Source organism: Parasteatoda tepidariorum, chromosome 7 (genome assembly GCF_982258835.1).
Source record: "Parasteatoda tepidariorum strain Cologne lab strain chromosome 7, Ptep-v5.0, whole genome shotgun sequence".
NCBI lineage: Eukaryota > Metazoa > Arthropoda > Arachnida > Araneae > Theridiidae > Parasteatoda > Parasteatoda tepidariorum.
This window is the reverse complement of record NC_141761.1, coordinates 54624554-54637728: the sequence shown is the minus strand read 5'-3', so window position 1 is coordinate 54637728 and position 13175 is coordinate 54624554. Positions and strand designations below refer to the sequence as shown.

General features: G+C 28.4%; 1 protein-coding gene across 1 annotated transcript; it reads left to right on the top strand.

Moving 5' to 3' along the window:
• The first annotated feature begins 986 nt into the window (after positions 1–986).
• Positions 987–12664, top strand: LOC107451633 (astacin-like metalloprotease toxin 5). Its single transcript, XM_016067790.4, has 6 exons — positions 987–1116; positions 3291–3358; positions 5954–6035; positions 7386–7500; positions 9686–9861; positions 12414–12664. The coding sequence occupies exons 1-6, from the start codon at positions 1038–1040 to the stop codon at positions 12629–12631; spliced, it is 738 nt and encodes a 245-aa protein (XP_015923276.2). The 5' UTR covers positions 987–1037; the 3' UTR covers positions 12632–12664.
• The last annotated feature ends 511 nt before the right edge of the window (positions 12665–13175 follow it).

Here is a 13175-nt window from a genome sequence, read left to right as displayed (position 1 = left end):
AAATTTTACAAAACGAAAAATCTTTTTATACCGAAATTCTTACAATAATAAATATATACGCCAAAACCACTAAACCACTGTAATTAGAAAATATTACTATAAAAATTACGGACTCGTTACGGATATACGGATTGTGCCCGTATTTAAATAATTCGTTAAATTTTAGTTATAGGAAACTTTAGTTTAGCTTTATATCAAGTTAAAATTTCCGCTTATTTAATATGTATCTATTTAATGCATTGTTGAGCCATTGTTTTTCATTTAAAGTTTTGTTTTTAAGAGTAAAACAGATTATTTTCAGGGATTCTATGGAAAAATAGCCTTGTTTTTATTTTAAATTTCAAAATGAGCTTTGTTCTAAGTGTGGTATTTATTTTCTGTTTTTAGAAACAATTGAAATTTGGAATTTTGAGTTCGAATGAAATTGACTATGGAAAGTTTTAAAGACCTCAAATATTTTTATATAATTAACAAATCTTTATTGTAATAAGTTATTAGAGAAATGATGTTATATAATTAATAAAGTCAGAAATGTAAATTAGTAACGACGTAGGAGAAGCATATTAAAAGCTTAGCTGATTTTGAAACTTAATAAATTAGCATTATTTTAAGCATTTTTTTTAAGCATTTCTTTTGATTTGCATAGCATTATTTTGAATTGCATAATTGTTAGCACTACAACGAAGACTCACTGGTTCCATCAAAATGTAATCAGTGTTAGGATTTTTTGGAGCTCTCTAGATTCTAAAAAAAAAGCTCAAAATTACATTGAATGTTGTTTACAATAACGTTACTGAATCTAAGTCTTCCCGGAACTTATGTTTTTATGATATTTACTTAAATGTTTTTTTCTCCATATTTTAAATTATATGATCTAGTTTTTGATTTCACCTTTGATATCAATTTCTTAATCTTTGACATATGGTTTCTGTCCCAACGGAAAATGATTTTTTTGCGATAAAAAAAGCATTTATAAGCAGAAATTTTCTTTAATAAAATATAGGAATATTTCCTAAAAAACAATCGCAAGTTGAATAATGAAATTTGCTGTTATTCTAACTGGCTTGTTAGCCATTGCTCTTGCTGACGTTCAGCTGAGCCCTGAGCAAGCTGAAGGCAAGTAATTATTTCCTTTTATTTCATTTTTTATGCATATAATTTGTCATAATTTGTTATATATGAAATTTATTTTTAAAATTTTCGTTTCATTGATTATTTGATGTAAAGATAGAAGTGGCTAATCGGAATAAGGCATCATTTTGAACTTCGTTTCTTTTTTTTGAAATTTTCTATCTTGCCTATGTATCCGATACTGAGGGTCCGATATCTAAAAATATCGGAACCACTTGACTACATGTAAAGGATGAAACTATTATTTTAAATAAAATATAGGGTTAATTCTAAAAATTAATAAAAAAATTAATTTGCCTCTTTCAATTTACCCAGATATACAGTAGACTGCGCTGTAAAAAACTTCGGATCAAATTTTAGTACTAGAACTTTGGGTGCATCTTTCGTAAAATTAATTTTTATCGTGAAATTTGTTTTTACCTTAAAATTCATTTGTAACGTTATTTTTACAGTAATATTGGTTTAATTACAGTAATTCAGTGATCTTACGGTAATTATTACTTTAAAATTTACGTTACGTCAGATTCTTTGTTCCTTAACATGTTCCAGTAAAAATGGATTTTACGCTAAAAAGCACTGGCAATCCAAGTGCCAATACTTTTTACCGTAATTTGATCTGACATTTTTTACAGTCTGACCTGGATTTAGCAGTACTTGGTATAGGAGAATCGTTAATAGTATTTGAATAACATTATAATATTATGATAGTTAGATGCAAGAACAATGCAATTAGTTTTCTGAAAAAGACATCGCGTATTTAGAAGCTACTGTATATGGTAAATTGCAATTGATCTAATCCCGAAAGTCATGATTTTAAAATGGAACCAATTGAAGTTTAAAAAACTTGTTATATCACATAAAAATATCGCAACAAGTTAATCGTGTTTGCTAGATATGAAAAATATATGGAGAAAATAAAATATACAGATTAAATTATAAAATTGAAAGAAATCACATTTTATCAAAAGTTGAAGAGAAATATAAACATATTCTTTCGTTCCATAAACGTCGCAGTGAAACTTTTTTTTTGCCACGGCCGTGTTTGTATTCGAGCTCAGGATTCACAAAAACGGATTCGATCACAAAAACGATCGTGATTATACCAAACCTCAAGATCATGGTAGAGAATAGAAGTTGAATGCTAAATTACTATTAACGAAGCAAACATTTTCTTTCCCTTAGTCCGTTATCACTAATTTTCTTTTAATGAAAATGATATAAAACGACTTTTTAAATGAAATGAACAAAATTGAAACCATGAAATTATTAACCTAATAATCACATAAGGTTAATTTAATAATGGGAAAACTGTAAAAAATTAAAAATTCACAGGAAAACATTTCAGAACTTCTGAATGTCAAACATTAAATTTTCTAGGAGAATTTTCAACTTATCAAACAGTCAATCAGGTAATAATTTCTATTCAACTCTGATACTTAAAAAAACTCTTTATTCCTGGTAATCGGGTGCTTACATATTTAAAAAATGTCATTTAAATCGAAACACCTATAATAGAATAATCTTACACCAAATTCTCCCTCATTCAAATAAAACAAGAATTACTTTTACTTTCGATAACCCAGATTGTTAATGCGCTTGTCTTATCACCAGAAGTTGAGTTTGCAATTGAGAGTTTGTTGATATTTCTGAATAGTTCTGATTTGATTGAATGATTTATTGTTCGCCGTTGAAATGGATATGCATGTTTTTAGTTGTGTGATAAGGATAACTATATTTTATTTTTTAAATCTCTATGAACTGTTATTGTTCCTATAACAAATAAATACCTCTGGAGGTACTAAATTGGGGATTGACCGTTCTCTGGTTTAGGTCAAAATTACGATCTATGAATGAATGAATGCATAAATGGTTCCACCCTATAAACGGGCTGTAATGTATGTATGAATGAAGTCGTATTCATAGCCATAGATTACAGTCCTGAAAAACAAGAAGCGCGCCCTTTGCCTTAAAATTCACTTGATTTGACCAATCAGGGTTGCTGATAATGGTTAGTGGCATTAGAAATAACAGCAACAACAATATTATAAAGAAAATGTTCCCTATATAAATGTGTTTTCAATGCAGTATTTATAGTTTTTACAGTATCGATATTTTTAAGTGTATTTTTGTAACTTTTTTTTTTGTTTGTACAATTTTAGAAGCTCGATTAGCACTCCAAAATCCTGATTTATATGATGGTGATATGGCTGGAATCGATGGACCGTTTGTAAGCATTTATATAAAAAAATATATACATTGAATTTTCTATAGATATTTGTATCTATTTTTATAAACGGAATGAAAATGTTTCGCTAAAATATTTTTCTCACTTTATAGATATTTAATAACATGCCCTAAACCACTTTGAAAAATATTTTCAAACTTCATACAAGTTTTGAAGAGTTGATTTAGAAGACTAAAATCTTTAATTTTTAATTTAATAGCTTTGAAGAATCATTTTCAAGTTCATAATTTTTCTATACTTTAGTGTAATTTCAAGAATTAAAATTTCGGGAATGAAAATTTTTGCCCTTAATTTTTAAAAAAAGTTGAAAATTTTTCTAACTTTGGAGAGCAATTTGAAATATTCCAATGCCACCAGATTAAAAAAAATTATTTTTTCAACTTAATTTATTAAAATATTGGGATAGGATCAATTAATTAATTGCTAATAAATAGTTTAATAAACGAAACATTTTTCTTCAGGACATTGCAAAAACTATTTTCTACTCGGATTTGAAAATAAAAAAGGATTTGATATCATGTGCAAAAAATATCAAGCAATCAGTAAAAATGTACAAAATAAATAAATAAAATATAAATGAAAGGTTTGCGCATTATGCTGACAAATTTTAAAACTAGTCATAAATTTCATCAAAAAATTGCACTTCTGCTGGCTAAAACAATAATACTTACTGATGAAGCGAGATATTCTCTAATCTTTCTACCTACTGCATGTCAGAAATATCAGCGCAAATGTCTGCAAATTTTGTCCTCTGACTACATCACGCCTTTTTTTGTTTACAATTGCTGGTTATTTTGAAAACATTGTTTTATTGTTTTCCATGGCCTGCGCTCCATCTGTTGCTCTACTTTGCAACTTCTTTTGAAATGTAGTGATAAGAATTCAAGTTTCCTTCGCAAAATAGAATAAGCCGTGCATATTTTTTTTCTCCATTTTTTTAATGAATTTTTCAAATCACTTATGATTATTGAGGCATATTGGACTTAGTATTCATAAAACTTAAAAAGGAAAGATTTTAATAAAATTTATGCAAAATACATTTTGAAAAAACAGCTATTTCAAGTTTATGATAAACTTTGTCATTAGTTGCAAAAAGAGAAAGCGTGCTGAAATAGGTAAAATAAGTAAAATCATTAGTTTTATTTAACGGGATAGATTTTAAGATACTTTTATGAATGCAATTAAGTATTAAAGTCTCGAAAACAACGCAAAAAAGGACAAATAAAGTTACATAGACAGACTAGTTTTAGTTTCGAATCAACAGGGAATTATTTTCGTATTCCAAACATAGATAAAAGAAAAAAAACACAGAGATGATGACGAAGGAAATTACAAACAAATTACAACCTCAAGTTATTATTTTACGTTCTTTCCTTTTGCATTTTTCTATTTTCATTTTAAATTCTAAATTTCGACTTATAAAATGAGATTTTTCATAGTAGTTTCATGGAAAGCATAGTAACATCTGCTTGTGTGATAATATTTGTGTTTTTACCCGTTGTTTCGTTTTATTCATGTAACATTACAAGATCAAATAATAAATCGAATCTACATCACAATACATCGAATTTACAGCATCGACATTAAAGCGTTAAATTATTAATATTATAAGCTTCAAATTATTAAATTACTGATATTATAAGCTCTCTCACGAAGACTGGAACAGTATTGAATTAATTGATTTAGCAAATTTGGTGACATAGTTTTAACAGCCTGGAAAATCGGTCACTTTCAATTTATTAAGTTCTGTTTTATAGACCAAAAATATTACAATAATTTCCTAGATTTAATCCTTCTCCTTTGTATCTAATCCTCCTGATGTAGAGTTCTTTATTTGACTAGGACCTGAGCCCTGATCCAAAAAAAGAAAAAAGTCGGATATTAATATCCATGTTTCTAATCGATCTATAAACACCGGCCTAACTACTTGGCTAAAGCTGATAAAGCACAAGGCCTATTTATTAACCTAATGTTAATCTTTCTTTATTCGGATAGCAATGTTTTGATTTATATAGTGAAAAATATCTTGCTTCTCATTCTTTAATACTATTAAGTTCAGTAAAGAAAAAAAACATTGCTTATTCAATATGATAGTCATAACTTTATTTACATTGCTGTTAAGATAATTTAATGTTTTTTTAAAACCATTGTTGAACAGCCGACCAATTTTGGGTTTACGACTACCAATGTTCAACTCCGTATCAAGGGGATTTCTGTATCAAGTATTGGGAGCAGTTTACCTTCGTAGAGGACTTTTTGATGAAGCTAACTCACATTTGCGTTACATAGAGAGGAAAACCACGCAAATCTCCCATGGTTATCCTGATGGCAAGGGGACTCTAACCGATGATCCGTCTACCACTGAGGATGATTTAGGTCAGCACTGTGGTCGTTGTAAGCCTGGTGCGGAATTCGAATCGACCAGTCATAGCTGGTGTTTGAACACGGTTCACCTCATTGGAAGGCGAGAGCTCTATCTCCTTATCCACCACAGCTCATATTGTAATGATGTGAATTTTAACAAAAAAAATGTGTGCATATCTAATATGCAATTACATTAGTATTTCATTTTTCCAGGACGCTGAACGAAGTGCTATTGTTGGAACCCATTATAGATGGCCAAATGCACGTGTTCCTTACATCATTGACGCATCTTTAAGTAAGAAACTTGTTTTTAGAAATTTGTTTTGTAAAAATAATATAATATACGATGCACAGTAGTGAAATTCGGAAAAAGTTGACCAAAACCAATACTTATTATTATACTAATACTTATAATACTTATTATTTTTTCACTTATAAGTAGTATATTCACTTATAATACTTCTAAGTATTATAATACTAATAATTATAATACTTATTATTTTTTCAAAATTAGAAATATAAGGGTCTTAGATGACTTTGGCTATATAAGGTAAAAATTTAAATTTTTATAAAAGCAGCGTTTAAAAGCCAAAGATTGTCTAACTAATCCTGAACATTGCTTCAAAAAAGTTACATTTTATTGTTTTTCTCTATGTAACTGTTTTACAGATATTATCCGAAACTCTTTATAGTATTATGGCGTGCAAAAAAAAAAAATAAGAAAAAAGAAGAAAAAGAAAGTAAAAAAAAATAAAAAAAAATAAAATAATATTATTTCTTGTGATGCTTTAAAGGAAATTATTATTTTAATAAGTTATTTTATTTTATCGAATATTTTATATACTTAATACATTGTATTAAAGAAAATGTAAACAGAAATATATCACATTTTTTATTGATTTTAATCATTTTCTATAAATAAGAGTTATTTGAAATTCTACAATTCGTTAATTATAAATTTCTATAATTTGGTTTAATAATTATCAAAAACGATTTAAAGTTAAAAAATATTTAAAATGGGAACAGTGTGAAAAAATGACAAACCTTAAATAACTTTTAATCAAATGCTTGGATTTACTTTAATTCAAACTTAACTGTTCAAGGGGCATACCTTAACTATACTAAGCAAACTAGTGCATACATTTTAAGTTACAAAATAAAAGACAAAAAATTTATTTCAAAATGTTGTTATTTGTTTCAAATGTCAAATGGGGAGAGAGGATATCTCTCTCTATAAAGCATAGTTCTAATAATTTATTTAGAATAAAAAGGAATACTGTTGAAACTCAGTTCGTTTATTCTGTTTGCATACTTTGCCTTATTAGTAACAATTTACGTAAATCAATAATTGTTTGAATACAAGTACACAAATATATTTTTAAAAGCTTAAGATTTCAATATCTAAACAAAAATAGTTTTAAAAAATAAGTTTTGTTCTTTATTACAAAATCGCGTGACTTACGAATTATCAGATACATTAAATTAGCCGAGAAATTACTTATTTAATTTAGTTATTTTCTGTTTAAATATAAATGAAGACCATTATTTATAGTCGATGCCTGTGCTACAAAATCATATAATTGCTTCTAGAAAATGATACCATGTTTTACGTCAAAAAGCTTTTAAAAATATATTTGTTTTTCAGGAAATGCGCAGAATGTCATCAATCAAGGTATAAATGATTATCACAGAAATACCTGCGTCAGATTCGTTCCCAGATCTAACGAACAAAACTACATTAAGATCTTTGCTGGGCAAGGGTAAGTGTGTTTTTAATGTCCAACTACTGTCCAATTTAATGAATCTGTGTATAGTTTATTTATTTATATATTTATGCAATTTTTAATATTAGTGAATTATTACGAAAATTCACGTGTTTCTCAATGTTTTTTCGTAATAGGGATAGTCAAAATTAAATATTGCATTTTTGCATCAAGTTTTTGTTAAACAAAATAGTAAGAAACCGAAATTACATAAATAATGTTGTTAAATTAGTAAGCAAATGAAATTTTAAAAAAAAGGAAAGAAAATTGCTGAATTACTGTTATGAACGATTTATTCAGATATCACGAAATTTTATATTTTGGAATATATGCGTGCTCACAGTAATTTTTTAATTAATTATTTAAATTAGAAGTTAAAGGAAAATCGAAATAATTAAAAATAGTGAGTAGTACACTGGCAAAATGCAATTTTTATGCCAAAAAAGATTTTTTTAAACTTTTATTTTGACAAGAAATCTTATTATTTTCCTTTCTAAAGGAACGATTGAAGATAATGGCTGATATTTTTAGCATTATTTGTTAATGAGCTAATACTAATATTAAAATGCTAAATACTAGGAGAGAGAAACTCAGGTAAAATTACTGTACTGTACAGTAATGACATTTCTGGTAAAAGCAAACAAACATATTTCTGGTTAATAAAACTAAAATATACGATATTTAAACCATTCATTTGATAATTTTTCTGTTCATATGGTGACGTTTTTTCAGAACTTCTGGTTTTTAAAATTATAGTTCTTATTACTACACATTTAGTTTAAAAAAAATTGAGAATTAAATTTAACCGAATAAATGACTTTTATGCAATTTTCTAGAGTATCATCATAAAATTATCAAATTTTACCACATTTATCAAATTTTATCGCACATCGTAAAACAATATTTTATTGCTTATTTAACCTAATTGGTTTTTGGTGTTCTTCTAGATCTAGAAACAGGGTAAATTTTCTCATATTTTTGTTGTTTTGACCAAATATTTCTTTCAGTGTAGATTGTTTTGCCACAAAAAATCAATTGATAGGGAAGCGCTTCTCGTATGTTCGCTAATAGAGTAACAATCAATGAAAATGATTTTAAATCAATTGTGATGGAACAATTAAGTGAAAATATTTACTATTTTGTGCAAAGCAAATGCATAAAAAATTCAGATTAGAGATATTAAAATAGTAAAGGACACAAGATTAGAAAGGGATAACGCATTGCTAAATTAACCAAGGGTACAACTGTAACCTTTGTTATTATGAATACAATTTAATGAGTAATAATGAGTGCCTTGTAATGATGAGTTGGATAATGAAGGATGAATATAAAAATTTTATAGTTTGCTTAAGTATGAAAATCAAATCAGGTGAGATGATGGTATTCATTCACAATGTGTAGATGGGTTGTAGATGAAAATGACCGACGTCGGCATGCGACCAGAATTAGATGATAAAAAGTTTATAAATTAAAAGCAGTAGATGCATTTAAAAGATAAAAAAGACAGAATAACATAAAAGTGGGGAAAAAATTAATTAAGAAACAGGTTGAAAATAATTATCATTGTCTTCTTATAATATGAATAAAGGATATGTGAATTTATTACAAACATATTTTATGGCATACATCATTTAATAGTCCTCTTTTCTTTTACTAAAGTAAGTTTATGAACTATTTCTATTTTAAAAAATACTATTTTTTATTTGTTAAGGGTTCAAAAAATTTATCCAACTGAATGTCTATCTTTTCTTTTTAGATAAAGAAAGATGTTCGTTTAATTGAAAAAAAAAGTTTGGGAATAGTCATTCTGTTCGTCAAAATATTTTAATACACTTATCTTAAACAATAATTCATAGTTTGAATCAAAAATAAAATCTGTTAAAGTTTTAAATTTAACCTTAAGTGATCTTGTTTATTTAAATGAAATTTAAATAAAGCTGTTAATATTAAACTAAAATAATAATAAATAAAAATAAACATGATATTTCGTTATTTTCTTTTGATAACCTTGCACGGTATCAGAAAGAGGTTACATACTGTTGGTTAAACTTAAATTTGAAACATTTAAGATTGTATAGATTAAAATCATTGCATTTGGGCATATAAAACAATTAAACTTTATGTTTTTGAAAGTTGTCATTTTATTTGAATATTTTTTTTAAAATTATAATTTTAAACACAGGTGCTATTCTCATGTGGGAAAAACGAACGGTCAACAGCCAGTATCCTTAGGTCAAGGTTGCTTGTACGTGGGTACAGTCGTCCATGAGTTAGGACATGCCCTGGGATTTTATCACGAACAAAGCAGATCAGATAGAGATAATTATCTGATTATTTATCTACAGAATGTTCACCAGAGTGAGTATTTAATTTAATTGTAAAAGATTTCCTATAACTTAAATGAAAATAATTAAATTATTTAAACAGCTTTATTATTCCAAGAACTGCGAAATGAATTAAAATTTAACTTCTTAATTAATTGCTGTTAATCTGCTGGTGGACTTAAGATGAATTGAATGCTGAATTACAAATGTTTCATAGTCATTTTAATAAATGTATGAAACAAGCTATAATTATTTATGATTAAGTATGACTAATCTAAAAATATGCTTATACATCTCTTATAATATAAGATTAAATGTATTGGTTTATAGCACTATCAACTACACCGAAGAGCCATTACATTATGACCGTCCTACTAATAACATGCAGGACCACCTTTAGCCCTCAAAACCGCTAGCACCCGCCTTGGCATTGATTCCACAAGGTGCTGACAGGTAGTCTCAGGTATCTGGTACCAAGCGCTCACCAACTGGTTCTGCAATTCCCTCACATTGCGAAGGGGTAGCGCGGCAGCATGAATTTGGTTTTCCAAGTAGGACCACAAATGCTCTATTGGATTAAGGTCAAGTGAATTTGGGGGCCAAGGCATGACTTGAAAAATCACTGGAATGTTCCTCGAACCATGACGATTCGATCCTTATGACATGGTGCATTATCCTGTTGGAAAATACCATCCCTCGCAGGAAAAACTGTTGCCATGAATGGGTGAACCTGGTCTGCAACTATGTTCAAGTAGCTTACAGACGTCAGGGATTGTTCTATGAGGATTATGGATCTTAATGTGTCCCATGAAAACATTGTTCCTGGGCGAGAAGAAACCATGAAAATCTGGGCGACCTCATTGTTATAGATGGAGGGTGGTCATAATGTAATGACTCTTCGGTGTAATACAATGTGCGCCAATATCTTAGGATACTGCATATTCAAGTTAACAAAAGTAAACACTATTAGAAGTCATATGAGACGCAATACTCAGAAGAACTAACATATTATAGTATTCGGAATCAAAGGTAATATATAAATCAAAAACTTACCTTAATTTAACTGTGCTAAATGTTACTGAACTGAAGTCAACGATTTTGAAGTTAAGGAAAAAAATTACCCAAATAAATGAAGAAAGTGGAATAATGTTAAGAGCTGATTATAGATAATTTTTATTATTTAATCACAAAATTGGTTTATCACGTCTCCGATTGCATTAGATTGAATGTTTATTACTATTTTGACTGCTTACAAAACTCTTAGGAAACTGCATACTCAAGCTAAGAAATATACACAGTGCTAGAAGATATATATGTGCTACGGTGAATGACCGAAATCGGTGGTTGTTGACTTTCAACGGTGAATGTTGAAAATCACATAGTCGCTTTGGTGAAAGTCCGAAATATTTGTTATATTCAATTTGATATGAATTTATTCGCGGATATAATTACATTTATTCGATATTTCAATACTTACTGACGATAGATCAGAAGAAACATCAGTGTTTGGAGTATCGGGCCATACATTTACATTTCACCGATTATACATTTGCTCGGTATACCCTACAGTGATGTTTTTTTAAGGTGCAGGGACACTGCCCGGTATACCCTACACTGATTTTTTTTAAGGTGAAGTGCCACTGCCCGGTATATCCTACACTGATGTTTTTTTCAGGTTAAGTGCCACTGCCCGGTATACATTTGTCCGGTATACGATGCACTGATATTTTTTAAGGTTAAGTGCCACTGCCCGGTATACATTTGCCCGGTATACCCTACACTGATGTTTTTTTAAGGTTAAGTGCCACTGCCTGGCATACATTTGCCTGGTATACCCTACACTGATGTTTTCTTAAGGTCAAGTGCCATCGCCCGGTATATATTTGCCCGATACTCAAAACACTGATGTTTCTTCTGATCTATCGTCAGTAAGTATTAAAATATCAAATAAATATAATAATATCAACGAATAAATTAATATAAAATTGGATATAACAAATATTTCGGACATTTACCAAAGCGACTATGTGATTGTTGACATTCACCAGTGAGAGTCGACATTCTCCTGATTTGGGTCATTCACCGTTACATATATCGTACAAAACTAAAAAGAATTAACATAATGTAGTATGTACAAGGGAATAGAAATAATTGATTATGAAAAAACATACCATCCGTTCTCTGTACTAGATATTTATGAACTGGAATTGAAGGTAATGTATTGAACATTTATTTGAGCTGATGTTTAATTTTTTATACAGTATTGACGAACATTGACAAGTACGTAGGTCAACAAGTGTGGTATAGAAATGTTAGCTCTAAGTTTGTGATATTTATTGTCTGGCATGGATAAGAGACTGCCAAAAGACTGCCATGGATAATTTTTTTTCTCCAAATAAAGTCTTAATTATTCCAACATTTACGCATTTATACAAACTCTTTGATGTCCATTCCATTCACCTCAACTATTGAGGGCACAATTTACGGCTTCTCAAGATAACAGAAAACAACAACAAAAACGGTTTTGGTCAAGGTTTTTATTGCTTTGAGTACTTCTGGATAGTAACCGTATAATTTTTCTTTTAGACATGCAGTTTAACTTCAACAAGCTCGCTCCCAGCCAAAATATCTTGTATAATGCTTTTGACTATAACTCAATTATGATTTACGGCAACAAATCATTCTCCAAGAATGGCCAAGACACTATGGTTGCCAAAAATGGACAGAGACTATCCGATCCTTACAATAAGCAAGGAATGACCAGAGCTGACATAGAAAGAGTCAATAAAATGTACAATTGTTAAAATATGAATTTAATAAAGTACACAAACATTTAATTTTGTTTAATTTTTGCCTTCATTTTAGTCCTCTATATTTTAATTAAATTTAATTTGTTTAGCAATTTTATTACTGATGAGTTTTAATAGTTTCAGAATTTTTTTTTGTGAAAATTGGAAATTTAACATAAATTGTGGCGTTCTACATGCAGGTGTGACTAATGCATATGATAATATTAATAAATGATAATAATAATAATAAATGATAATAATAATAATAATAATAATAATAAATAAATAAAGTTATACAATTGCAAAAGAACTATAATAAAAGATAAATACACAAATTGATTTCAACAAAATTGCTTATTTGTTTTTATATCTAACATTCTAAAGTGATTATTTGAAAATTATAATGTTTCTTTTTTTCTATCCAAAGTATTTTAATATTTAAAATATCACTTAATAAAAAATAAAACTACTAAATAAAATATCACTTTTACTGCCATTTTGCCACTGCCACTGCCAAAGTATTTTACTGCCATATATATATATATATATATATATATAT

Excerpts from the sequence above, each read along its gene's own strand:
- LOC107451633 (XM_016067790.4), top strand. The coding sequence starts at position 1,038 with ATGAAATTTGCTGTTATTCTAACTGGCTTGTTAGCCATTGCTCTTGCT. Across the intron at positions 1,117-3,290 it reads GAGCCCTGAGCAAGCTGAAG|AAGCTCGATTAGCACTCCAA; the intron begins GCAAGTAATTAT and ends GTACAATTTTAG. Across the intron at positions 6,036-7,385 it reads CATCATTGACGCATCTTTAA|GAAATGCGCAGAATGTCATC; the intron begins GTAAGAAACTTG and ends TTTGTTTTTCAG.